At 60.9% G+C, this 21870-nt stretch overlaps 4 protein-coding genes across 8 annotated transcripts in view; 2 read left to right on the top strand and 2 right to left on the bottom strand.

The window, feature by feature from the left end:
• Positions 1-790: 790 nt before the first annotated feature.
• Positions 791-2066, top strand: RAX2 (retina and anterior neural fold homeobox 2). The gene is made up of 2 exons (XM_047850298.1): positions 791-1006; positions 1715-2066. The coding sequence occupies exons 1-2, from the start codon at positions 791-793 to the stop codon at positions 2051-2053; spliced, it is 555 nt and encodes a 184-aa protein (XP_047706254.1). The 3' UTR covers positions 2054-2066.
• Positions 2067-3330: 1264 nt separating this feature from the next.
• Positions 3331-6833, bottom strand: MRPL54 (mitochondrial ribosomal protein L54). The gene is made up of 3 exons (XM_047844210.1): positions 6257-6833; positions 5243-5408; positions 3331-4950 (listed from the first exon to the last, which is right to left on the bottom strand). Exons 1-3 carry the CDS (start codon positions 6372-6374, stop codon positions 4818-4820), a joined length of 417 nt encoding a protein of 138 aa, XP_047700166.1. The 5' UTR covers positions 6375-6833; the 3' UTR covers positions 3331-4817.
• A 64-nt stretch (positions 6834-6897) lies between these two features.
• Positions 6898-14724, top strand: APBA3 (amyloid beta precursor protein binding family A member 3). Of its 2 annotated transcripts, none has more exons than XM_047844201.1 (11): positions 6898-7286; positions 7925-8514; positions 8603-8642; positions 11859-12004; positions 12170-12256; positions 12361-12522; positions 12965-13144; positions 13231-13443; positions 14056-14175; positions 14273-14413; positions 14528-14724. In XM_047844201.1, exons 2-11 carry the CDS (start codon positions 7939-7941, stop codon positions 14597-14599), a joined length of 1737 nt encoding a protein of 578 aa, XP_047700157.1. In that variant the 5' UTR covers positions 6898-7286; positions 7925-7938; the 3' UTR covers positions 14600-14724. The 2 variants fall into 2 exon arrangements, with proteins under 2 accessions (XP_047700157.1, XP_047700150.1); XM_047844194.1 differs by having other exon boundaries at positions 6900-7333.
• Positions 14725-14819: 95 nt separating this feature from the next.
• Positions 14820-21870, bottom strand: part of TJP3 (tight junction protein 3) — a 28423-nt gene continuing 21372 nt past the window's right edge. For all 4 annotated transcript variants that reach the window (XM_047844172.1, XM_047844153.1, XM_047844162.1 and 1 more), the window contains exons 15-21: positions 20249-20344; positions 17587-17657; positions 16946-17156; positions 16756-16856; positions 16340-16603; positions 15449-15495; positions 14820-15047 (exon numbers count right to left, since the gene is read on the bottom strand). In XM_047844172.1, the coding sequence (XP_047700128.1) occupies positions 14945-15047; positions 15449-15495; positions 16340-16603; positions 16756-16856; positions 16946-17156; positions 17587-17657; positions 20249-20344 (893 nt within the window). In that variant the 3' untranslated portion in view covers positions 14820-14944. The remainder of the gene's footprint in view (positions 15048-15448; positions 15496-16339; positions 16604-16755; positions 16857-16945; positions 17157-17586; positions 17658-20248; positions 20345-21870) is intronic.

Below are 21870 nucleotides of genomic sequence, written 5' to 3'. Positions count from 1 at the left end.
TACAGCTAGGGAAACTGAGGCCCAGAGAGGGGAGGCCCTTGTTGGTGTCCTACCGTGAAGGGAGGCAGACCCAGGCCGATGGTCCCCCCCCCGCCATGCACACACCCCTCTGGAGCCTCAGCCTTCCTCCCCCCACCCCCAACGCCCTCCCTCTGCAGCTCAGAGCAGCCAGGGCCTGGGCGGGAGGGGCCGCCTCAATTAATCACCTCGCACTAATCTTCCCATCTCCGGACCCCAACCCGCTCGGGTCTGCAGGACCAGGCCAGCAGCAGACACGCTGGGCCCACTGGGGCCATCGAGGGGCTGCTGGGGGTGGTGAGTACGGGGCAGGTGGGTAAGGGTGGGAGCTGGGGCGCAGAGAGCCCCCCAGGGCGGAGGACCATGGGGGCAGTGTCCCAGCCTCCTTCCTTTCGGCGGGGGGGGGGGGGGGGGGTGAGGTGTCCTAGACAGAGAGAGACGGACAGACAGCCAAAAGCAGACATGCAGGCAGAGGCAATCCAGGAGAGCTCGAGAGGGAAAGAGAAAATAGAGCTGGAGGGACAGGCACCCAGGGAGCCGTGCAGAAAAATGACCCGAGAGAAGAGGAGGGGGAGGCGGATGGAGAGCCAGACCATCCGAGGTGGACGGAGGGCCGGGCCGGGCAGGGAGAATGCGGGACCCGGGGCGCCTTTCCTCGGCACATCTAACCCCAGACCCAGAGGACTCGGGGGGCTCCCTGCCCTCCCCAGCTGGGGGTCTCACCACCGCCTGCCCTGCTGCCATCCCGCCAGGTTGGGGGTGAGGACAAGCCATGTTCCTGAGCCCGGGTGAGGGGCCTGCGGCGGAGGGGGGGGGGCCGGGCCCGGGCGAGGAGGCCCCCAAGAAGAAGCACCGGAGAAACCGCACGACCTTCACCACGTACCAGCTGCACCAGCTGGAGAGGGCGTTCGAGGCCTCCCACTACCCGGACGTTTACAGCCGCGAGGAGCTGGCGGCCAAGGTGCACCTGCCGGAGGTGCGCGTGCAGGTGAGGGCAGCCGGCAGCCCAGGGAGGGAGCCGGGGCCACACTCGGGCCCCTCCGGGGGCACAGGCAGGCGAGACACTGGGAAGGCTTCCCGGAGGAGGAGATGTGGGACTGAGACCTTGGCGTTGGAGTGAAAGTCGGCCAGTCGGGAAGGAGGAAGGGGGGTTGGGGTGGCCGGCTGGCTCAGGTGGTGGAACTGGTAAGTCTTGATCTCAGGGTTGTGAGTTCAAGCCCCACTTTGGGTGTAGAGATTGCTTAAAAATAAAATCATTTAAAATGAAAGGAGGGAGAGAAGGCAGGCAGGCAGGCAGCGCGGTGTCTTTCTGGGCGCACAGAGCAGTGTATGCAAAGGCGCGGAAGGTTACACCGGGGGTGTTTCCGTGGAGCTGGGTGCGAATCGGGTGGGAGGGGATGCCAACCGCGGCTGAGAAACAGCTTTCCACGGGCGTCAGATGCTGCACCGGTGGCTGGGACTCAGCGCCCAGGGCCGAGTTTCAGAGAAGAGCCCAGGTCGGCTTGATGGGGGCCGTGGGGGGGCCTTCTCGGAGAGGGCCATCTCCTTGAGGCAAGTAGCTGCAGGTCAGAGGGAGGCTAGCCGGTTCTGCACAGCGGGGAGCCCCAAAGGAGGACACAGGGGGGTAGGGAGCGGCGCGCTGGCTGGCTCCTCCCCACAGAGCCTGAACCGGGAGCACCCCTCTCACCACCTCCAGGTGTGGTTCCAGAACCGCCGGGCCAAGTGGCGCCGCCAGGAGCGTCTGGAGTCGGGCTCCGGGGCCGTGGCAGCCCCGAGGCTCCCCGAGGCCCCAGCCCTGCCGTTCGCCCGCCCTCCGGCCATGCCGCTACCCCTGGAGCCCTGGCTGGGCCCCGGGCCCCCGGCCGTGCCAGGCCTTCCGCGCCTCCTGGGCCCAGGCCCCGGGCTGCAGGCGTCCTTCGGGCCCCACGCCTTTGGCCCAGCCTTCACGGAGGGCTTCGCCCTGGAGGAGGCGTCCCTGCGGCTGCTGGCCAAGGAGCACGCACAGGCTCTGGACAGGGCCTGGCCTCCCGCCTGAGTCTGGGGCCCGCCCGTGGCCACCCGTGCCGGTGCCCCTGCCTTGCATCCCGGGGAGGAGGTGGCCTGGCGGGGGCCTCGGCCTCCCCGCCTGCAGGCCGGGCAAGGGGTGGACCGTGAGGCTCTGAGGCAGTAAGGCTGCCATCGCAAGACACGCCCAAGTCCCCCTGCCCGCTCCTCGTCCCTCACGGCGGAGCCCCGGCTCTCTCAGAAGTGACAAAGAACAGCAGTGGCCACCCATGGCCCTGGCGTCTTTCACTGTGTGTCCCCCGCGTGCCTGTCGCTCTACCCCTCATGACAGCTGCTTTACGGGGGAGGAAACCGGCCCAGGGAGGCCAGTTTCCACAGCCACACAGCCACTCGGGGTGGAGCCGTCGTTCAAGCTCGTTGCCCAAGCCCAACACCCCAGGTGCCACGCCGAGCCCACGCCGGTGTGGGACGCGGGGGGACCCGGGCTGGGCGCAAACGGCGGGTTCTCAGGCAGAAGCAGGCGGACGCTCTGCTCCCTCTATAAATCAAAATGTGGCTTCTGTCCCCACTGACCACAGACCCGGTCACGTCTCCCAGCCCAGTGAGGGCGGGATGGGACCCTGCTGGCAAGACCCACATTTGTCCCATCCAACCCAGCCATGTCTCCCCAGGGCGTGACGGACACCCTTCTGGAACTCGGCTGGACTCCTTGGCAAGGGGGCCACGGAGGGCAAGGAACAGGGTGTGAGCAGGCCGGAGGCCCCCCCCAGCGTCAGCAGGACACGGGACTTCCCCATAGGACGGGGCAGCCCAGGTCACGACAGGAGGGGAGGGGCTGGAAGGCAGGAGGTGCACGTAACCGCCCTCCCTTTGATTTGAGCTCTGTCCGCGAAGTAACCACGGGTTCACTTCCGGGTCCTCACATCAGTGCACACCCACTGGGTGGGGTTCGAGCTGCCCTGCTCACCTTGGCTCACGTGACACCTCACGCAGGAGCCCCCGGGCCCTGTCTTCCTCGCGTGGTGGCAGCCAGGTCAACGGCCCGCCCACGCATCTTCCACCCATCTGACCGCCGGCCGTCCAGCCGCCCACCCCCCACCCACCCATCGTCCGGTGATCCCCCTATCCATCCATGCACTGCGCGACGGGGCCGTAACGGTGAACAGAACGAGACAAAAATCCCTACCCTGACGGAGTTGCCACTCTGATGGGAGACAGACACAAGCACAATTAAATAAACACCGACATTCGTACGTAAAACACCAGCTGGCTGTAAGTGCTGGGAGAAAATAAAACCAGAAGAGGCAGTCGAGTGCATGCAGCAACTGTAATTGGACAGGGCGGTCGGGGAGCCGCTCAGACGTGACATCACGGAACTGGAGGAGGTAAAAGAGGGAGCCATGGGAACACCTTGGGGGGGGGGGAGCCACCCAGGCAGCGGGAACAGCACACGCAAAGGCTCTGGGGCAGGACCGGGGTTGGCACGAGGGAGGAACCACCAGGAGGCCCCTGTGGCTGGAGCAGCGAGGTGCCCGCAGGGAGGTGACAGGAGGCAGGTGTGGCAAGGCCTTGTAGCCGTTACACCTTTGTTTTCACACCGAGAGCCAAGGGGATCCACGGGAGGGTTGGGACCCTCCGCCTGCTCTGGGCGGGCCACGGGGAGGGCAAGTAATCTGCTTGGGCAGAGTCTTCCTAAGAGGATGAGGACTCCCATTTTCCTGGGACTAGACGGAATTAGTCCCCAGCCCCGCCCACCCAGCCACACAAGCAGAGGAGCCCCGAGGGCCCCTGGTCCGGCCCCCAGGGGGTGCCCTCATCCCATCCCCCACTCCACCCCCTGCAAGCCCCAGCCTCAGCCCTGGGTCCCAGGCAGGGCAGGAGTTAGGACTGCTGGGAGCCGGGGTTCTCACTCAGGTCTGTGGGTCAGGTTCGCAGGGTCTTAATGCAAGATTCCGGGATGCGTCTCCTGCGGGGGTGAAGGTGAGGGAGGGGGTGGGGGAGACCGAGACCCGGGTACCAGACGGGTGGACGGGAGGATGGTGGTGAGGCCCAGGTCCCCGGGCTATTTCAAATGACCGGCCCATGCAGACGACACATGACTCTGGCCAAAGAAGGAAAACCAAGTCCCTTCCCTCTGGCTGGGCTTGCTAAACTAGGTAGGGGGCTTCAGCCGGGAGTCCTGGGGCCACACTTGTCCAAGAGAACTAGTCCCTGGGGCTACAAGGACCCAGAGACAGAGCCACACACCTGGACACTGAAGTCCCCGAGGCCAGCATGCCTCAGGGCCGAGCCCGCCCCAGACACTTCGGCTTCCGAAGGCCACAAAGACGCTTACGGTCCGGGTGGCACGGAGAAGGGTTGAGTCCCTTGCAACCAAGAGAGGTGGGTCTAAAAACACCTCCTCCTGGAAGACGAGCTGGGGCCTCTTGGGTGGCGTGAGAAATCCCGAAGATGGACAGCAACTGCCCAGGGGGAGGCTGCAGCCACGGAACCACGGGGCCTGAGTCGCCCCCCCCCCCCACCCCGCCCCAGCCTCCCTCCCGGCTCCGGCAGCAGAGGGCACCCAGCAGCACCCAGGGCCCGCGAGGACCCCCAGGGCCCTGGTCCAGACTCACTCTGGGGACCAACCAGGCACCAGGTGAGGGGCCTCCTCTGTTCTCAGAAAACTCTTTTCTCCAGGCAGATAGAGTCTTCTGTGGGGGCAGGATGGGGAAGGCGCTGTGTGCCTCCGGGGTCCTCCTGCAGGGCCTGGTGAGGTCCCTGATGGGTCAGGGCGGCCCCGGGGCCTTCCCCTGCTAGAACTTCCGGTTCTTGCTCAATCGGTTGTGACGCCAGATGTTGTGTTTCCGCAGCAGCCGCCAGTACTCCCGGGTCTCGGGGTCCAGCTCCTCCAGCTTCTTGGGGGGGCCCACGTTCATCTGGAACAGCCTGATGCGGTGTGGGCAGGGGTCAGGGCTGCACAGCAGACCCCCACAGCTCCCCCACCCCAGGCACCCTGGGTAGAGGCAGCAGCACACGGGGCCCCACACAGAGGCTGCGCAGTCCTGCCCCAGGGCCTTTGCACTGGCTGTTCCATCCACCTTTAAAACTCCTTCCACCCACTCAGGTCTGGAGCCATGCATCACCTCCCCAGGGAAGCCCTCTGGAAAGCACAGGGGATCAGCTAGGCCACCTTCACCCCGTCACTTGGTCTCCCGGGTCTCCAGCCTGGCCCACTCACCACTCAGGGTACTCCTCGTCTGGCTTCAGGACCACGTCCTGGCCCTCCTTGTAGATGTTGACGCCCATGGCATGAGTGGTGAGTCGGACAGGGTCCGTACATACGTCTGGGTCCTTCAGGGCCTCGCTGACCACACCACCTTTGCCTCCTTTGCCCCCCTTCATGACTGGGGGGGTGGGGGGGTGGGGTGGGAGAGAATCGTTTCTGTCCAGCTGCACCCCAGGAGGCCAGCCTTCTTTTCTACCCCTTTCTCCGGGTGGCCCCCGGGTCCCCTAGACTCTTGCCTGCTGCACCCAAAATGATCTTTTTTAATGCTTATTTTTGAGACAGAGAGCGAGAGCAGGGGAGGAGCAGAGAGAAGGGGACACAGGATCCTTAGCAGTGAGTCCGATGAGGGGCTTGAAGCCATGAACCGTGAGACTGTGACCTGAGTGGAAGTCTGACGCTCAACCGACTGAGCCACCCAGGCGCCCCATGCACCCAGAATGACTTTAAGTGAGACACAGATATTGCTTTTAACACTGCCGCGCAGACTGACCAGGTCATTGTTCTCCAATGCTGTTTTGATACCTTCTATTTATCTCACAGAGAAAAAGGTCTGGTATGTGTCTTTAACGCCCAGCATTTTGTCAGTTCCCTCCTTTCAACAAAGGAGATCAGGAAAGGCTATACCCAGCTGATTTTGCCTTTGCTTAGGTGGCTAATACTTTGACGGGGCCCTCTGCTTCCTCGAATTTCCGGTGGCGGGTAGCCCAAGGTCACACAGTGACCCAAGAGTTGGGACCCAAGTTCCTAACACCCCGCCCCCCCCCCGCAACAAAACACATCCCGCACCGGCGCAGTGAGCCAAATCCCTTCCTAGGTCCCTCAGAGCGCGCCTGCGCAAATAGCTCAGCGTCTGCCTCTTTAAGCTCGCGCCCGGATTCTAGGCACCGCCTCCCACACAAGCGCCTGCGCACTATTAACTCCCAATTCCCAAACCATGCCCATCTGGGTCCCTCTTAACCAGCTCACCCGGTCTCTTGGCGTAACCCCGTACAAGGAGTCTTCCAGGCTCGACAGGGACCGGGAGCTCCCGGGCCGACCAGCTGGCCCAGGTCCGCGTAGCCCCGAAGAGGCATCTGGCCGCCATGGCGTATGCCGGCTGTCCGCACGTGCACTTTTCCGGGAGACGACAGCGGCTAAGGGGTCCTTGGGAGTTGTAGGCTCCTAGAGATTTCTGGGAAATGTAGTACTCCACCGTTAGCCATTCACCGTGACTTCTTTTACAGGGGTCTTCAGTTACCGTGTGAGGGGACTTTCCAAAGAGATTTCATTTACTTATTGCCCTTCTTTGGTTACTTACCACTTAAAGATCACACCTTATGCATTCCTGATTCTATTCAATGGGCAATTACTGAAAACCTAAAAGTAATTGGCTAATACTCAATAGCCTCATTATCCTCCAGCCCTTTTGCTAAATCTGTAGCCAGCTCGATCTCGTTTAATCCTCACCAGTAGCACGTAGCTGCTACTATTATCCCCAGTTTATAATTGCGGAAGCGAAGCTCAGGGAGGGAAAGTTATGCCAGGACGCGCCATCCCTCCTCCCTACGGTGAGCGAAACCGGAAGTCCATGTAAAATAGGGTCCCGGCGCTGCTTCCGGTGTCCCTGGAGTCGAAAGAGACCGCCTCTCCCTTTGATATTTTCCAGTCCCATTTCTTCTCATCCATTGGGATAATGCCCACAGCCGCAGAAGGCGGGCAATGATCACTAACCCCGTTTTGTAATTGAGGAAACAGGCCCAGAGGCCAGCCCGGGCTCTCACTCTGTGTAAACAGAGCATTTGGACTCGGACCCTTGGTTCCGACACCTGGCGCTCCGGCGCCGCGAGGCTGGCTGGGAGAACTACATTTCCCAGCAGGCCCGGCAAACTCGCGCAAGCCCAGTGGGCCGGGAGCGCTGCGCGGACGGACCTGCCGGCGCCGCGGCCACTGGAAGGCTGTCCTGTCGGGGCGTGGGGTCCTGGGGGCCGTGCGGGCTGAGGCCACCTCGGTGTGGGAAGTGAGTGGCCTGACGGGGCAGAACGGGGTCTGGAGCCGGCGGCTGAGGTAGGGGGTCTGAAGTCTTGAGTCTGGGGTCTTCGGGAGGACCGGGGTCTTCACTTGTAGCTTTAGGCTCGAGTTAGGTCTTCAGGCTGGGTTCTGAGGTCCGGGTCAGAGCCTGGGGTTGATCTTGAGCGTGACATTGGAGGTTTTGAGACGAGGCTCTGCTTTCTGGGGTCTTGGATCTCGGCTTAGACTGAGGTCTTGAGTCCGCGGTCTCATGGACCTGTACCAACCGGGTCTGTAGAGTCAGGGTGTGTCTCCCACCTGGGTTACAAGGTCGCGGTGGAGGAAGATGTGGAAGAACTAAGTCTGGGGTGACGGGGTCCACGGCTGGGAGAGGCCTGGGGTGACAGGTACAGTGCCGCGGGGGGGAGGGGGGGGCGGGACCTCAGGGTTTGGAGCCTGTGGAGCTACTGTCTTACAACGGCCTGTTCTGCGCCTCAGTTTCCTCATCTATACAATGGAGATCATAGCGGACCCTTCCTTGGAGGGTACGGTGCGGCTTAAGTTATGTGTTCTGTACCAGCGGTCTCCACCTAGAGCCTGGCACCTGGTTGGCACTCAGGAGATCATATCTTTGAATCTCTCTTTCAGATGCTGGCCCAGGCATGGAATCCCTGACAACTTCCCAGTCTCCCCCAGGCCCTCCAGCTATGGACTTGGAGGAGCCCAGGGACGCCCTTTCACCCCCTCAGGACGTCACCCCCAGCTGCCAGTGGGACCCGGTGCCGGGAGGCCCCGGCAGCCTGAATCAGATGGAACTTGATGGGCCAAGTATTCGGGAACTGGTGCAACAGTTTGAGGCTCTGCCTGGTGATCTGGCGAGCTTGTCCCCAGATGGACCTCCCTGCCCCCTGCACGTTGCCACCGGCCACGGCCTGGCCTCCCGGGACGTCGCTGATGCCCATGGGCTCTTGTCTGCCGAGGCCGGCCGGGACGACCTGCTGAGCCTTCTGCACTGCCAGGAGTGTCCTCCTCCCCAGTCTTGTCCGAAGGAGCCTCCGGACCCTGCTCCTCGCCTGTTGCAGCCCCCTGAGGACCCAGACGGGGATGCCGGCCCCCCGGAATGGCCGGAGGGCGCTTCTGCCGAGCAGGCCGGCAGCCGGAGCTCAAGCAGCTCCCCAGAACCGTGGCTGGAGACAGTCCCTCTGGTTGTTCCCGAAGAGCCCCCTGCCAGTGTCCAGGTAGAGCCTGTCCCGCCTCCTGGGCCGCCTCTGCTGCCAGCAGCCAAGCCAGGGGACTCAGTCCTGCCCCTCTTCTGTCTTCTTCCAGAGCCCCAAGACCCTGGTGCCATACCCTGCCCTCCAGGAGGGTGAGTGTCCTGTCCACCCTGGCCGCAGGGACTGGGCAGTTTCAGAATAGCCCAGCTCAGGCTCCCAAATTGGCACAGAGTTGGCCAGTGACGAGTTGCTTCTAGAGAGGCTCTGAGGTTGGTTGAGTAGATTCCAGACGGTCCGGTGAGAATGTTCTAGAATGAATTGGGACGGAAGGGCAGGTTTGCCACGTGGAGCACCGGGTTCTAGAGCAGGGGTTGGCAGATCGCCATCTGCGGACCACAGCCAACCCGACGCCTGTTCTGGCACGTCTCGTGAGCTAACCAGCTCTTAGGTTAAAAAAAAAAAATTTTTTTTTTTCCAAAAATTTTTTTTCAACCTTTTTATTTATTTTTGGGACAGAGAGAGACAGAGCATGAGCGGGGGAGGGGCAGAGAGAGAGGGAGACACAGAATCGGAAACAGGCTCCAGGCTCTGAGCCATCAGCCCAGAGCCTGACGCGGGGCTCAAACTCACGGACCGCGAGATCGTGACCTGAGCCGAAGTCGGACGCTTAACCGACTGCGCCACCCAGGTGCCCCCCCCAATTTTTTTTTTTAATGTTTTCATTTTGAGAGCGAGAGTGCGCACGAGCAGGGGAGGGGCAGAGAGAGAGAGAGGGAGCGAGAGCGTCCAAAGCAGGCTCCGCGCTGTCAGCACAGAGCCCCACGTGGGGCTCGATCTCATGAACCGCGAGATCGTGACCTGAGCCGAAGTCAAGAGTCGGTCGCTTCACCGACTGAGCCACCCAGGCGCCCCGGCTCTTACATTTTTAAGCGGTTGGAAGAAAACAGAATAATATTTCTTGATGCATAAAAAAGATGTGCAACTCAAATTTCGGCATCCACAAATAAAGTTTTATTGAGACACAACCAGGCCCATTCATTCACGGACTGTCTATGGTGGTTTTTCATGTTACAACGGCCAGGGGTTGAGTAGTTGCAACAGAGACCGTCTGGCCCACAAAGACAGACATATTTACTGTTTGTCCCCTTGCATAAGAAGTTTGTCAATCTCTGCCCCGAAGGCGTGGAAAGAACTGGTTCTGGGCATCTAGAATGTTCTAGGACTTGCACCTAAACTACCTGAGGCTATAAGTCAAAGAGCAAAGTTTTATGGTTGTGGGAAGGGGAGCTGGTTTGGACCTATGGTTACAAGGTGCCGGAATCATGGGTGGAGCTATGAGTCACCCAGGTAATTCCAGATTTTGGCATTTTGCCTGTGGTTCTAGATTAAGAGAACCTGGGCTGGTGAGAGTGTTCTGGAATGAACAGAGCTATCTAGACTGGGGGGTTTCATAATCATGGATGGAAAAGAGCTTATCTGCCGCTCCAGACCAAAGGAGGGTGTTCTGCCCCTGTGGATAGGGCCATCTGATTCTAGAGTACTCAGAAAATTCTAGAGTTGTGCTATACAATAGAATCATAACGTGAGCCACGAGTGACTTTTGATTTCCTAGTTCTCTGCTTTACAAAAAAAATAAGTAAAACTAGTAACATTTTTTTAATTTTTAAAAAATATTTATTTATTGGGGCACCTGGGCAGCCTAGTGGGCTGAGCATCCAACTTCAGCTCAGGTCCCGATCTCGCGGTCTGAGAGTTCGAGCCCCGCGTCCGGCTCTGTCCTGACGGTTCAGAGCCTGGAGCCTGCTTTGGATTCTGTGTCTCCCTCTCTCTCTGCCCCTCCCCTGCTCGCTCTCTCTCTCTCTGTCTCTCTCTCTCTCTATCAAAAATAAATAAATGTTAAAAATATATACAATTATTTATTTTGAGAGACGGAGAGAGAGTCACAAGCAGCCTCCACTACGTCCGCACAGAGCCTGACACGGGGCTCGATCCCACGATCCTTGAGATCATGACCTGAGTCAAGACGAAGAATCAGATGCTTAACCCAGTGAGCACCCCCCCCCCCCGGGCACTCCAAAATTCATACCATTTTAACTAACTCAAACGTATTTGAGTGTCGTTTCAACGTCCAATCGGTATCTTACAATTGTTTTTACAGTTTTTTCCTACTAAATTTTCAAAATTCCGTGTGCGTTTTACACGTCACAGCATATTTCAGGGGCACGACACCCACATGTGCCTGGCTGTTAGCATATTGGATGGTGCGGTTCTAGAAGCTCAGAGTAGAGCTGTCTGCTGTTCCAGAATGCTTAGGGTCTTCCAGAGCTGGAACAAACAAAGCAATGGCTCCCGGTTAGGACACTTTAGAACTGACCGAGCTGTCTGGTCTGGTTCTAGACTGCTCAGGGAATTACAGAACCAGGAGGGGAACGTTCTGCGTGTTTCTGGGCTGGGTTGGTGGAATTCTAGAACTTTGAGCAGAGTTGTTTGTTGCTGGGCTGCTCCGAAAATTCTTAGAACCACCGGGTACAACTCAAGTGTCGCAACTATGTGAGGATGTTCTAGAACCGTTAGAAGCATGACCCGATGCCATCACGATGAAGAAGTTACAGAATCACGGAGTGGGGAGATGTGGTTCTGGAGTGGTGCCCATTTCTGGACGCCCCCCCCCCCCCCCCCCGGAATTCTGTGGTCGGAGACTGTCGGAGAGTTCTGGAGTCACAGAGGGGAGCCAGCTGGGGTTCTGGACGGTGTGAGTTTTAGAAATGTGACAAGGGGTCTCTTTCTGCTCTGATCGGGCAGTTCTCTGAGTATGGAACAGAGTCGTCTGCAGTCCTGGGCTGGCAAGGGAGAAATCTGGAACGGTGGTCAAAGCTCACTGGCTCTAGATGGATTCGGGGGATTCCAGAACCACCGAGTGACGTTGACTGGTCCTAGGACATTGCTGGTTTTAGAAATGGGACTGCCTGGTTCCAGCCTGATGACAGAATTCTAGAAACACAGGGTGGAGGTGTCCGTCGGGAGCTTTTTTTTTTTTTTTCCCTGGGGGGGTCTGACCCTGGTTCTAGACCCTCAGGGGTCCAGAAACTGGGTCATCTGGCCCAGAGTCCTTGAGCCGTGGACAGAGTCAGCTGGCTCGAGACTGATGGGAGGGCTCTAGATCTGTGAAGGCCAAGGTGCTTGTCCCTCCTGCTGCTGGGCTGGTTCTGGGACGGCGGGCAGACCCGCGTGGCTCGAGTGCTAGGCGGGGGGGTAGAAGTCGGTGCTTCCAGACCACCGTGGGAGCCAGGACCCTGGGCGGAGCGTGTGGGGCTGGACACGGCCGGCGGGGCGCTCTGGGGCTGACCCTCCTCCGCTGTTGCCTTCAGCCCCTGGTCCCTGTGACCATGAAGACCTCCTAGACGGTGTCATATTTGGGGCCAAATACTTGGGCTCCACCCAGCTGGTGTCCGAGCGGAACCCGCCCCCCAGCACACGCATGGCCCAGGCCCGGGAGGCGATGGACCGCGTCAAGGTGAAGCCAGGGCCGGGCAGGTGGGGCTCCCCAGGGCCGGCGGGAGGTGGGGGGGGCAGGGAGGAGCCGCAGGCCGGTCCTCCGAGGCCCCCGGAGCCTGGCGGGGGTGGGGCGGGCAGAGGCTGGGTCTTCGTGGGCCTCCACTTCCCACCCCCCCCCCCACAGGCCCCCGAGGGGGAGACCCAGCCCATGACGGAGGTGGACCTCTTTGTCTCCACCAAGAGGGTCAAGGTTCTGACGGCTGACTCCCAGGTACAGGGCCGGGCCCGGCCACCGGGCTGGGGGCGCCCCCACCCCCCCGAGGGTGCGCACAGCCCGCCCAGGCCTGGTCTCCCCCCCCCCTCGCCCCCCTGCAGGAGGCCATGATGGACCACGCCCTGCAGACCATCTCCTACATTGCCGACATCGGCAACGTGCTGGTGCTCATGGCCCGGCGGCGGCTGGCCCGGCGGCCGGCACCCCAGGCACACAGCCACCAGCTCTACAGGATGATCTGTCACGTCTTCCACTCAGAGGACGTGAGCAGCCCGGCTCCGGGCGTCCGGGGGGGGGGGTGGTGGAGAGGGGGACTCGGGGCCGCCCTGCACTCTTCCAGAGACCCCCTGGTCACGCCGTCCCTGCAGCGTCCTCCCATCGGTCCTCAGCGCTGTCCTCAGCGCTGTCGGCTGTCTCCCCCACCACCCCCTGGGCCTCTGGTCTTTGCCATAAGCCTCAGAGACTGGCGGCCCACCCCCCAGCCTTCCCCCCTCCAGGCTGGTGTCCCTCCCCTCCCCCGACAGATTCCCCAAGACAGCGGCTGCTTTCCACAGTCCCCGTAGCCACAGGGCACGGGGCTGTCTCCCAGGAATCCTGTCCCTGGTGGGGCCGGGAGGGCTCAGCCCCGAGGACGCCCGAGGGTCTGGGAGACCTGAAGGAGGGGGGCGGGACACCCCCCGAGAGCCGCTGCCCGTCGCCACGCAGGCCCAGCTCATTGCTCAGGCCATCGGCCAGGCCTTCAGCGTGGCCTACAGGCAGTTCCTCCGGGAGAGCGGCATCGACCCCAGCCAGGTGGGCGCCCAGCAGAGCCTGGGGGCCCCGGGCCCCGGCCACCTCCACAACGGGGACCTCGACCACTTCTCCAACAGCGAGAACTGCAGGGAGGTGAGCGTGCGGGCCAGGGGGGCCCCTGCCAGCCCCCCTCAGAGCCGCCCTCATGCCCCCCACCCACCGTGTCCCCCCCCCCCCAGGTATGCATCGAGAAGCGTCGGGGTGAGGGCCTGGGCGTGGCCCTGGTGGAGTCGGGCTGGGGCTCCCTGCTGCCCACGGCCGTCATCGCCAACCTGCTGCACGGGGGCCCTGCCGAGCGCTCGGGGGCCCTCAGCATCGGGGACCGCCTTACTGCCATCAACGGGACCAGCCTGGTGGGGCTGCCCCTGGCCGCCTGCCAGGCCGCCGTCCGCGTGAGTCCTCTCAGGGTGGCAGGGTGCTTTCCCTGGGCCAGTCCAGAGGGGCATGGAGCATTAAGTCCCCGCCCCCCCGCTGCCGCGTGCTCCGGGAAACTGAGTCTTGGAGAGGGGACGTTGTTGGTCCGGGTGACCATGATGGGGTGAAGGCAGGATGGGAGCACCAGCAGCCCAGCTAGGAGCCGGGGGCCTTCCTCTCCGCCGCGAGGCAGCAAGCGTGTTCTTGAGTCTGGACCCTTTTGTTGGATGGGGAAACCGAGGCCCGAACATGGGGAGGGACCTGGCCAGATCAGGAGGGCGGGTCCGACACGGCCCACGCAGCAAGTTAAGGCGTGAGCACGGCGGACCTGGCTAGAAGCTTGCTTCCCATGAGGAAACGGAGGCCGCGGGAAGGGAGGGGAGAGGTCACACAGCTCCGACCCGAGGCTGCCGGGCTTGAGTCCTGTGTTCTTAACTGCTTCTCGAGGAGCCTTCTAGAATCTAGGGCCCTGACTCCAAAGCTCCATTTTACGAGTGGGTAAACCGAGGCCCGGAGGGAGCTGCAGCGTGCCGCGAGGTCCGGCAACGCCCTGGGGGCCTCGCTAAGCCCACAGCCCCTGTCGCGCACAGGAGGTGAAGTCGCAGACGCTGGTGACCCTCAGCATCATCCACTGCCCGCCGGTCACCACGGCCATCATCCGCCGGCCCCACGCCCGCGAACAGCTGGGCTTCTGCGTGGAGGACGGCATCGTGAGACCCCGGCCCCGGGACAGGGTGGGAGGGGGGTGGGGGGGGGAGACCGGCGGCCCCACCCTGAGCAGCACGGCCCCCTCCCCGCCCCCTCCAGATCTGCAGTCTCCTCCGGGGCGGCATCGCCGAGCGCGGGGGCGTGCGCGTGGGGCACCGCATCATCGAGATCAACGGGCACAGCGTGGTGGCCACGCCGCACGCCCGCATCATCGAGCTGCTCACCGAGGCGCACGTTGAGGTGCGCGCGGGCATCGGCCGGGGCGGGGCCGGGGGCGGGGCCGGGGCGGGGGGCGTGCCCTCCTGCCGGCCCAGGCCCGCCCCCAGCCGCCGGCCTCCGCTCTGGCCCCCCCAGGTCCACATCAAAACGATGCCGGCCGCCACCTACCGCCTGCTCACGGGCCAGGAGCAGCCCGTGTACCTGTGACCGGCCACCAGCCCGCCACCGTGCCTTAGCGCCAGCAGCCCCGGGACTCCGTCCGCGGGGCCTCCGGAGGCTTCTTGGCTCCCTGTTATTCTCTGATTGAAAACATTAAATGCTTAACAAACGGGCAGCATCTTGGCTCGAGATCTGTGGCGTTGAGAGAGGAAGGATACGACCGACTCTCAACTCGGTGTCCTTCCTGGAAATCTCTAGAAGCCAGTGCTGTGAAAATACTCTATTTATTAAAGACTGGCAGAAGGAGGTAGGGTTCTAGGTTCCGTACGGGAAACTGAGTCCCAGCTCTAGGGAGGAAGAGGGGATAGGGGCCAGCTGGCCACCTGGGAGGGGTCACAGGTCGGTGGCCGGGCCCCAGTCGTAGCCGTCTTCGTCAGAGGACTCCATGTCTCGAGCTCGCGTGAACTTTTTCTTCAAAGCTTCCTGCCCGTATGTCCTGGGGATCAGGAAATAGAATAGAGGCTGTGGGCAGGGGACAGGCAGGAGCCACCCTTACCTGAGGCTGACTCTGTGGGGCACGGTGGGTGTGGACAGAGATGAGCGAGACTGTGCATTTAGGGGTCAAGCCTCGTTAACGAACTCCTACACATCCTTCAAAGCCCCAGCCAGTGTCCTGTCCTTCAGGAGACTTTCCCAATCAGTCCTCGTAGGAAGACAGCATCTGCTTCTTTGGCCCTGACGACATGGGGGTCTGAGTGACCCTGTCTGCTTTCAACCCACCCACTGGGCTGGGAGCACCATGAAGGCATAGCCTGGTTCTCGGTCTCGTCACCCCCAGAGCCTGAGTCCCAGGAAGAGGGCCGAGGGGCCCCAATCTGGACTATGGGGGGCTCTTACCGCATGCTGTCCTGTCGCCACTGACCATGGGGGGAATGGCCATCCACCTTGGAGGGGGAGAAAGGAGGTCAGCACTTCCCCCAGAGTAAGACAAAGTAGGGTGTAGAGGACCCCCATCCCAGCTTCCCACCTTGGCCCCAGTGGTGCTACCCACGCTTTCTCCTTGCCCCACACAGGTCTGCAACTCCTCCAATTTTTAGTGAGAAAATGGGGTGGGACAGAGAAAGGCCTTGGCTGCGATCCCCTAGCCTGTCAGCAAAGGGGGAAGTGGGTTCCCAGCTGTAGAATTCTTCAGAGGGCTGTTGTTAGGAACTCATAAATAAATCCGTGTATGGAAAGTGCTCAGGATAGTGCCTGCCCCATAAGCAAGCTGCCGTGGACAGTTGAGCAGGTTGGATACTGCACAACTCCAGGGAAGCACCATTCCAAGCAGAGACCTCACAGATTTGTACATTTTTATATTTAACAAGAGACAGTCTGGAGGAAGGGTTGCCTTTGTCGAATTTATAAAGGGCACTGCAGAGGCTGAGGCAGCCTCAGTAAGAACAAATCCTATATAAATACTTGTTGTTGTTAAACACCCAACTAGTGTGGGCTGGGACTTGGACGAAGTGCACTGAGTTGAAACAGCCACCTTGTGACGTCAAGATTCATCCATTTCATTATGTCCCAGATAAGGAAATACAGAGGTTACAATGTTTGTTCTAAGTTGTTCAGTGACTCAGTGGCTCAAATACCCTAGGTCCGGGTCTGAGACACTGATCTGATCAGAGAAGCTTCTGTTCGTTAACATCCTGGTGGCAAACAGGCTCCCCTGTGTGTCCCAGCCCCACCCAAGACCCCTGCCAAGCCGCCCCCCCCGCCCCCCGCCGCCGCCCGTGCCCTGCTTACCTGGGCCCCTCGGGGACCCGGGGCTCTCCCATGATCCCCCGGGCTCTGAGGCTCATCCGCCAGCACGGGTTCCGAGGACCGGGCCAGAGCTGGCGCCGGCGGACCCTCGTCCACGTCCGTGTGGGGGCCGCCCTCGCCATCCGTGTAGCCCTCCCCGTCTGTCTCGTAGTCGCTGTTGACCCGGCTGTCACAGCTCAGATCCGCAGAGCTGTCGGCCAGGCCTCGGTGAGGCAGGTCCAGGTTGCCCTCCGACGAGTTGTCCGGCTGCGGGGTGGGCGTGGCCTGGCTGAGCCAAGGCCCCGCCCCCTCCTCCCAATCCCACCCCCGGCCTCCAACCTCACTGCCAAAGCAGGTCCAGACCGTCACCTCAGGTCCGACCTTGGCCGTGGACGTGCCCCAACCCCCGCCCCGGGTACCTGGTCCTCGGCCGTCCAGATGGGCCGGGTCTGCTGCTCGCGGATGACGGCCTTGAGCTCCCGGTACCAGGCGTCACTCGTGCCATGCAGGGGGATGGTGGCTGCGGGGAGGGGGCTTCAGCGTGGCCGCAAGTGCGCGGCCAGGACCCACCGCCCACGCAGCCTCCCCCCCACCCCGCCGTCCGCCTACCCGTGAACAGGTGTTCGCTGTGCTTGCGTAGCTTCTGGGCTTGCGCGTAGAGGCGGCGGGTGCTGCGGCGGGACGCGGGCGCCAGCCACTGGCGCAGGGCCTTGAGGGCCACGCGGCTCTCGGGGGCGCAGAAGACCACGATGGGGTAATATTGCACGTAGTTGAGGCGTTCCACCGCCGACGGCGTCACGTCCAGGAGCGCGTGCTTGTTCTGCGCCCAGCCCGCGGCGGAGGCGGAGGCGGAGGCGGAGGCGGAGGCGGAGGCGGAGGCGGAGGCGGAGGCGGAGGCGGAGGCGGAGGCGGGGGGCGGGGCGGACGGCAGGGAGAGAAACACCCAGAGACGCAGCGGACAGGTCAGGAGGCAGGTGAAAGGTCAGAAGATCAGAGGTGGAGTTGGAGGGTTCGGGTCAAGGTGGACCCTGACCTCAGGGCGCAGGCGAGCGCAGTGGGCAGGGGCTGTGACGGCCCAGGGCTCGCCACTGTGTGTCTCTGTCCCTCTCAAGCCCCGGCAACGCAGCACCTCCGGGAGGGGCGCCGAGGGGGTCTGTGCCGTGCAGCCCGGCCGGGGCGGGAACGGGTTGGAGGCCTGGGCCTTGGTTTCCCAACCCTTGAAACGGGGCACAGAGCGGGGCCCTGCTTACGTTCTCGGCGATCACGCGCACGGTATCCAGCTTGATGATCTTGGAGGGGCTGTCGGTCCTCGATACGCTGTCTGTGGAGGGAGAGGTGACCGGCGGCTGCGGAAGGGCGCTCCCCTCGCCGCTCAGATTCTCGGGCCTACCTGCCCCTCCCCTGCTCAAGAACCCACCATGGCTGCCCATCACCCCGAGGGCAAGTCTAACAACAGCCACGAGCCTGACTCGCTGCACTCAGTCTCCCTCCTGACCGTGGCCTACACTGCCGTGGACCATGTGGCAGATGGGAAACAGCCTCAAGGACATAAGGTCACTGGCTCGGGGTCACGGAGCCGACAAGGGGCAGGGCAAGGAGCCCGATGTGGTGTTTGTGTTCCAGGCACTAGCTGCGCCCCGCTTGGCCCCAGCTTGGCTCGGGCTGCGTCTGCTGCTCTCCCATCCCCCATCCGTTCTGTAGGACTCGAGATAGAGCCCTGCCTCCTCCAGGAAGCCCTCCAGGACAGCCAAGGGCTGATGGAGGTGACACGCCCTGCCCTGGGGGGTGCGGGGGGCCCAAAAGGAAAAGGGGGGGAGTGGGGCAGAACCCTACCTAATTTATTTTATTATTATGTGCAGAACAGGGACACCTGGGGGGACTCCGTCGGTTAAGGGTCTGACTTCAGCTCGGGTCATGATCTCACAGGTTGCGGGTTTGAGCCTCGTGTCAGGCTCCGGGCTGACAGCTGGGAGCCTGGAGCCTGCTTCGGATCCTGTGTCTCCCTCTCTCTGCCCCTCCCCTGCTCGCACCCTGTCTCTCTCTCTCCCTCTCTCTCTCTCCCTCTCCAAAATAAACATTAAAAAAATTTAAAAAGTAAAATAAAATGTACAGAACATAAAACTCACCATCTCTAAGCACACAGCTCAGCGGCCTCAGGCACACTCACACTGTCGTGCAGCCGCCCCCGCCATCTGTCTCCAGAACTTTCCATGTCCCCGAACTGAGACTCTGTCCCCATGAAACACTGGCTCCCCACCTCCTGCCCCACCCCTGGCTCCCACCATCTACTCTCTGTGTCTGTGGGCGGGACTCCTCCAGGGGGTCACACGGGACGTGTCCTTCTGTGCCCGGCTTCTGTCACTGCTCAGTGTCCTCCGGGTCCGCCCACGTGGTGGCAGGAGGCAGGACGTCCTTCCTTTTTACGGCTGGATCATACTCCAGTGTGTGGACGGACACTGTGTTTATCCTTCACTGTGGCTAATACTGGGAACATGAGGGTGCAAGTGCCCGTTGGAGACCCGGCCCTTCTCTTCAGTATAGACCAGACGTGGACTCGCTCGCTGGGTCAGACGATGACTCTGTGTAACCGAGGAGCTGCTCGTAGTTTTCCACAGTGGCCGCCTGGTCTCACGCTCCCCCAGCCGAGCACGAGGACCCCCACTTTCCACATCCTCACGGACACTTGCTATGCTCTGTTTTGCTGTGTTACACTCTGACCCCGTCCCGGGCCTCGCTTGGCCTCGCACTGTGGTTCTGATCGGCACTTCCCTGGCGACTAGTGATGTTAAGACGACCTTGCCCTCCAAACCACACGCCGGAGCCTCGTCCTTCCGCCAAGTTCCCTCCCCACAGACCCTGCCTCCCTTTTGCTGTGGGGAAAGCCCCCTGAAGGCTGCTGAGCCCTCCGGGGCGGTGAGAAAGGGCCTCACCTCCTGAAATGCTCGCACCTCGCACGGGCACGAAGACCATTCCCACACTCACAACCCCATTTGAGAGACGAGGAAGTGAGGTCTCAGGGCAAGCCACCAGCTCAGGGTCACCCAGCCAGGAGGAGCAGGGATTGCCTGGAGGTGACACCTGCCCAGAGAACGGCCTCGCTCGAAAGCCCCGGCCAGGGGACACTTTGGCAAGGAGACGGTGTGTGTCTGCAAGAAATGCCCCTCCGCCCTCCTTTGGGGGGCTCCTGACCAAGATCGCCACCCCACGGGGCTTTGATCTGATGCTGTATTCAAGGGCATCCGCTCTGCAAACACTTCTCTCCGCTGGAAAGCGGCCACAGTGTGTCAACCAACAGGTGTGGCTGTATCCCAATAAAACTTTATTGATAGGTTATAGGTGGTGAAATGTGAATTTCATATCGTTTTCATGTGTCACATCACATTTCTTTTAACTTCTCTTCAACCGTTTGAAATGTGTAGATACACCATTCTTAGCTGGCAGGCTGTATAAACACTTAGCTGATGGGCCAGATTTGGCCCTGGAGCTTTAATTTACTGACCCCCGCCCCCCCCCCCCCCAGCTTATTTCAGTAATTGTTCGTGAATTTTTGGTGTTCTCGGGGGAACAGTTGTCTATCTTGCTCAACGCTGTGTCTATACCTCAATAAAGGAAGGGACAGGTGGCACGTTGGGTTCATCGGCAATGGCTTTGGCAATGGCTGCCGGGCGAACTGTGTTAAGAAGGATTCTGAGGCTCTATCCAGACAAAGAGCGCCATGATTGGCTCAGGACGTCTGGCCCAGGCCTTGGAGGGGGCGCTGGTGACTCATCTGCCTCGTGCCTGCCTGCCGTGGCTGTTTTAACTCTTTCCCGAAACAGCAGCAGCAGCAGTAGCCCCCTCATCAAGCTGCCTCGGCCCCCGCGCTGGGGAAGAGGCTGTGAAATCGTTCCCCCAACAAGGCTGCTTCCTTACCTGCGATTTCGAACTGGTCGGGCATCTCCGCAGTCAACTTCTGCATGGCAATGTCTGCCACGGGCCCCAGGATCACCACCGGGCGCTTGAAGCTGGCTGAGGGGCAGAGAAACGGCAAGGATCAAGATCCCATTTGCATGGGGCGCCTGGGTGGCGCAGTCGGTTAAGCGTCCGACTTCAGCCAGGTCACGATCTCGCGGTCTGTGAGTTCGAGCCCCGCATCGGGCTCTGGGCTGATGGCTCAGAGCCTGGAGCCTGTTTCTGATTCTGTGTTTCCCTCTCTCTCTGCCCCTCCCCCATTCATGCTCTGTCTCTCTCTGTCCCAAAAATAAATAAAAAACGTTGAAAAAAAAAAAAAAGATCCCATTTGCAGCAAAGACCGCTAGACCCAACCAGGCCCATGGCTGCCCGGCTGAAGACTACATCTCCCAGCGTCCCCTGTAGGCAGGAGGGCCACGTGACCACCTCCCGGCCAATGGGGTGCAAGCAGAATTGCGCGCCGTTCTGGGTTGTAGCCTTCCAGGAAAGATAGGATCCCTGTTCACCTTCTTGCCTCTTCCCCGGCTCGAATGGTCTTGGACCACATCATAAGGCAGAAAAACAAGATGTGAGACCACCCTCCGTTACTTACACCCAGGCTATGACTTAAAAAGAAGCTCTTTTCTGCTTCTGCAGCTCTCACGTGGGTTGGGTTATAGCATTGAAGTCAGTAGACAGCAAACTACAACCCGTGGGGCCACATCCGGCCCACTGCCTGTTTTATAAATCAAGTTTTATTGGAACACAGTCACGTCCACTCAGGTACTGCCTCTGGCTGCCTTCGTGCAGAGTGGAGTCGTTTTGAAAGCAACCACACGGCCCCACAAAGACTAAAATAGTAACTGTGTCTGAACTTTTGCAGGAAGAGTTTGCCAACCAATGGACTGATGGCTATATCATTTTAGCCATGAGGAAACGGGCACAGAACGCACAATGGCAGGAGAAAAGGGAGTAGTCAGCCCCCTCCTGATACCCCTATTCCCATCCCTCGGAAAGGATTTTTTGAATTTTTTCTTTAAAGTTTATTTTTGAGGGGCACCTGAGTGGCTCAGCGGGTTAAGCGCCCAACTTCAGCCTAGGTCATAATCTCAGGGTTCGTGAGTTCGAACCCCACGTCAGGCTCTATGCTGACAGCTCAGAGCCTGGAGCCTGCGTCGGATTCTGTGTCTCCTTCTTTCTCTGCCCCTCCCCCGCTCACACCCTGTCTCTCTCAAAAAAAAATAAAAAAATAAACTTAAAAAAAAAGTCACCCCCTCCAGCCCCCACGAAGCCCCTTCTTGTCCCTGGCTGAGCCTGTTCTGTACGTTTCACACACGTCGACTCAGACCCCGTGTGGGCTCTGGGGTCTGGTTCCCTTTCTGAGCGTCAAACATTCAGGGTCTGTCTGCAGGGCAGCAGGTGTGGGCGCCTCGCTCCTGCTAGTGGGCGGGGCAGCGATCTGCGCATGCGCGATGGGCACACTGTGTGTATCCCTTCATCTGTCGGTGAGCATGTGGGTTGTTTCCACGTTTGGGCCGTTGTGAGCCGTGCTGCTGTGGACACGCGTGTTCAGGCTTCGGTCTCACGCCCGTTCACAGTATGCG

The sequence above is a fragment of the Prionailurus viverrinus genome, chromosome A2 (assembly GCF_022837055.1).
Source record: "Prionailurus viverrinus isolate Anna chromosome A2, UM_Priviv_1.0, whole genome shotgun sequence".
NCBI classification, from domain to species: domain Eukaryota; kingdom Metazoa; phylum Chordata; class Mammalia; order Carnivora; family Felidae; genus Prionailurus; species Prionailurus viverrinus.
This window is presented reverse-complemented; position numbering and strand designations above follow the sequence as displayed.

What these genes read in the sequence shown, in the direction of transcription:
- RAX2 (XM_047850298.1), top strand. Translation starts at nt 791, where the DNA reads ATGTTCCTGAGCCCGGGTGAGGGGCCTGCGGCGGAGGGGGGGGGGCCG. An exon ending in TGCCGGAGGTGCGCGTGCAG is followed by an intron (nt 1,007 to 1,714) that starts GTGAGGGCAGCC and finishes CACCACCTCCAG; the next exon opens with GTGTGGTTCCAGAACCGCCG.
- MRPL54 (XM_047844210.1), bottom strand. Translation starts at nt 6,374, where the DNA reads ATGGCGGCCAGATGCCTCTTCGGGGCTACGCGGACCTGGGCCAGCTGG. An exon ending in GGGTTACGCCAAGAGACCGG is followed by an intron (nt 5,409 to 6,256) that starts GTGAGCTGGTTA and finishes CCACCCCCCCAG; the next exon opens with TCATGAAGGGGGGCAAAGGA. An exon ending in GACGAGGAGTACCCTGAGTG is followed by an intron (nt 4,951 to 5,242) that starts GTGAGTGGGCCA and finishes ACACCGCATCAG; the next exon opens with GCTGTTCCAGATGAACGTGG.
- APBA3 (XM_047844201.1), top strand. Translation starts at nt 7,939, where the DNA reads ATGGAATCCCTGACAACTTCCCAGTCTCCCCCAGGCCCTCCAGCTATG. An exon ending in ATACCCTGCCCTCCAGGAGG is followed by an intron (nt 8,643 to 11,858) that starts GTGAGTGTCCTG and finishes TGTTGCCTTCAG; the next exon opens with CCCCTGGTCCCTGTGACCAT. An exon ending in CCTGCCAGGCCGCCGTCCGC is followed by an intron (nt 13,444 to 14,055) that starts GTGAGTCCTCTC and finishes TGTCGCGCACAG; the next exon opens with GAGGTGAAGTCGCAGACGCT.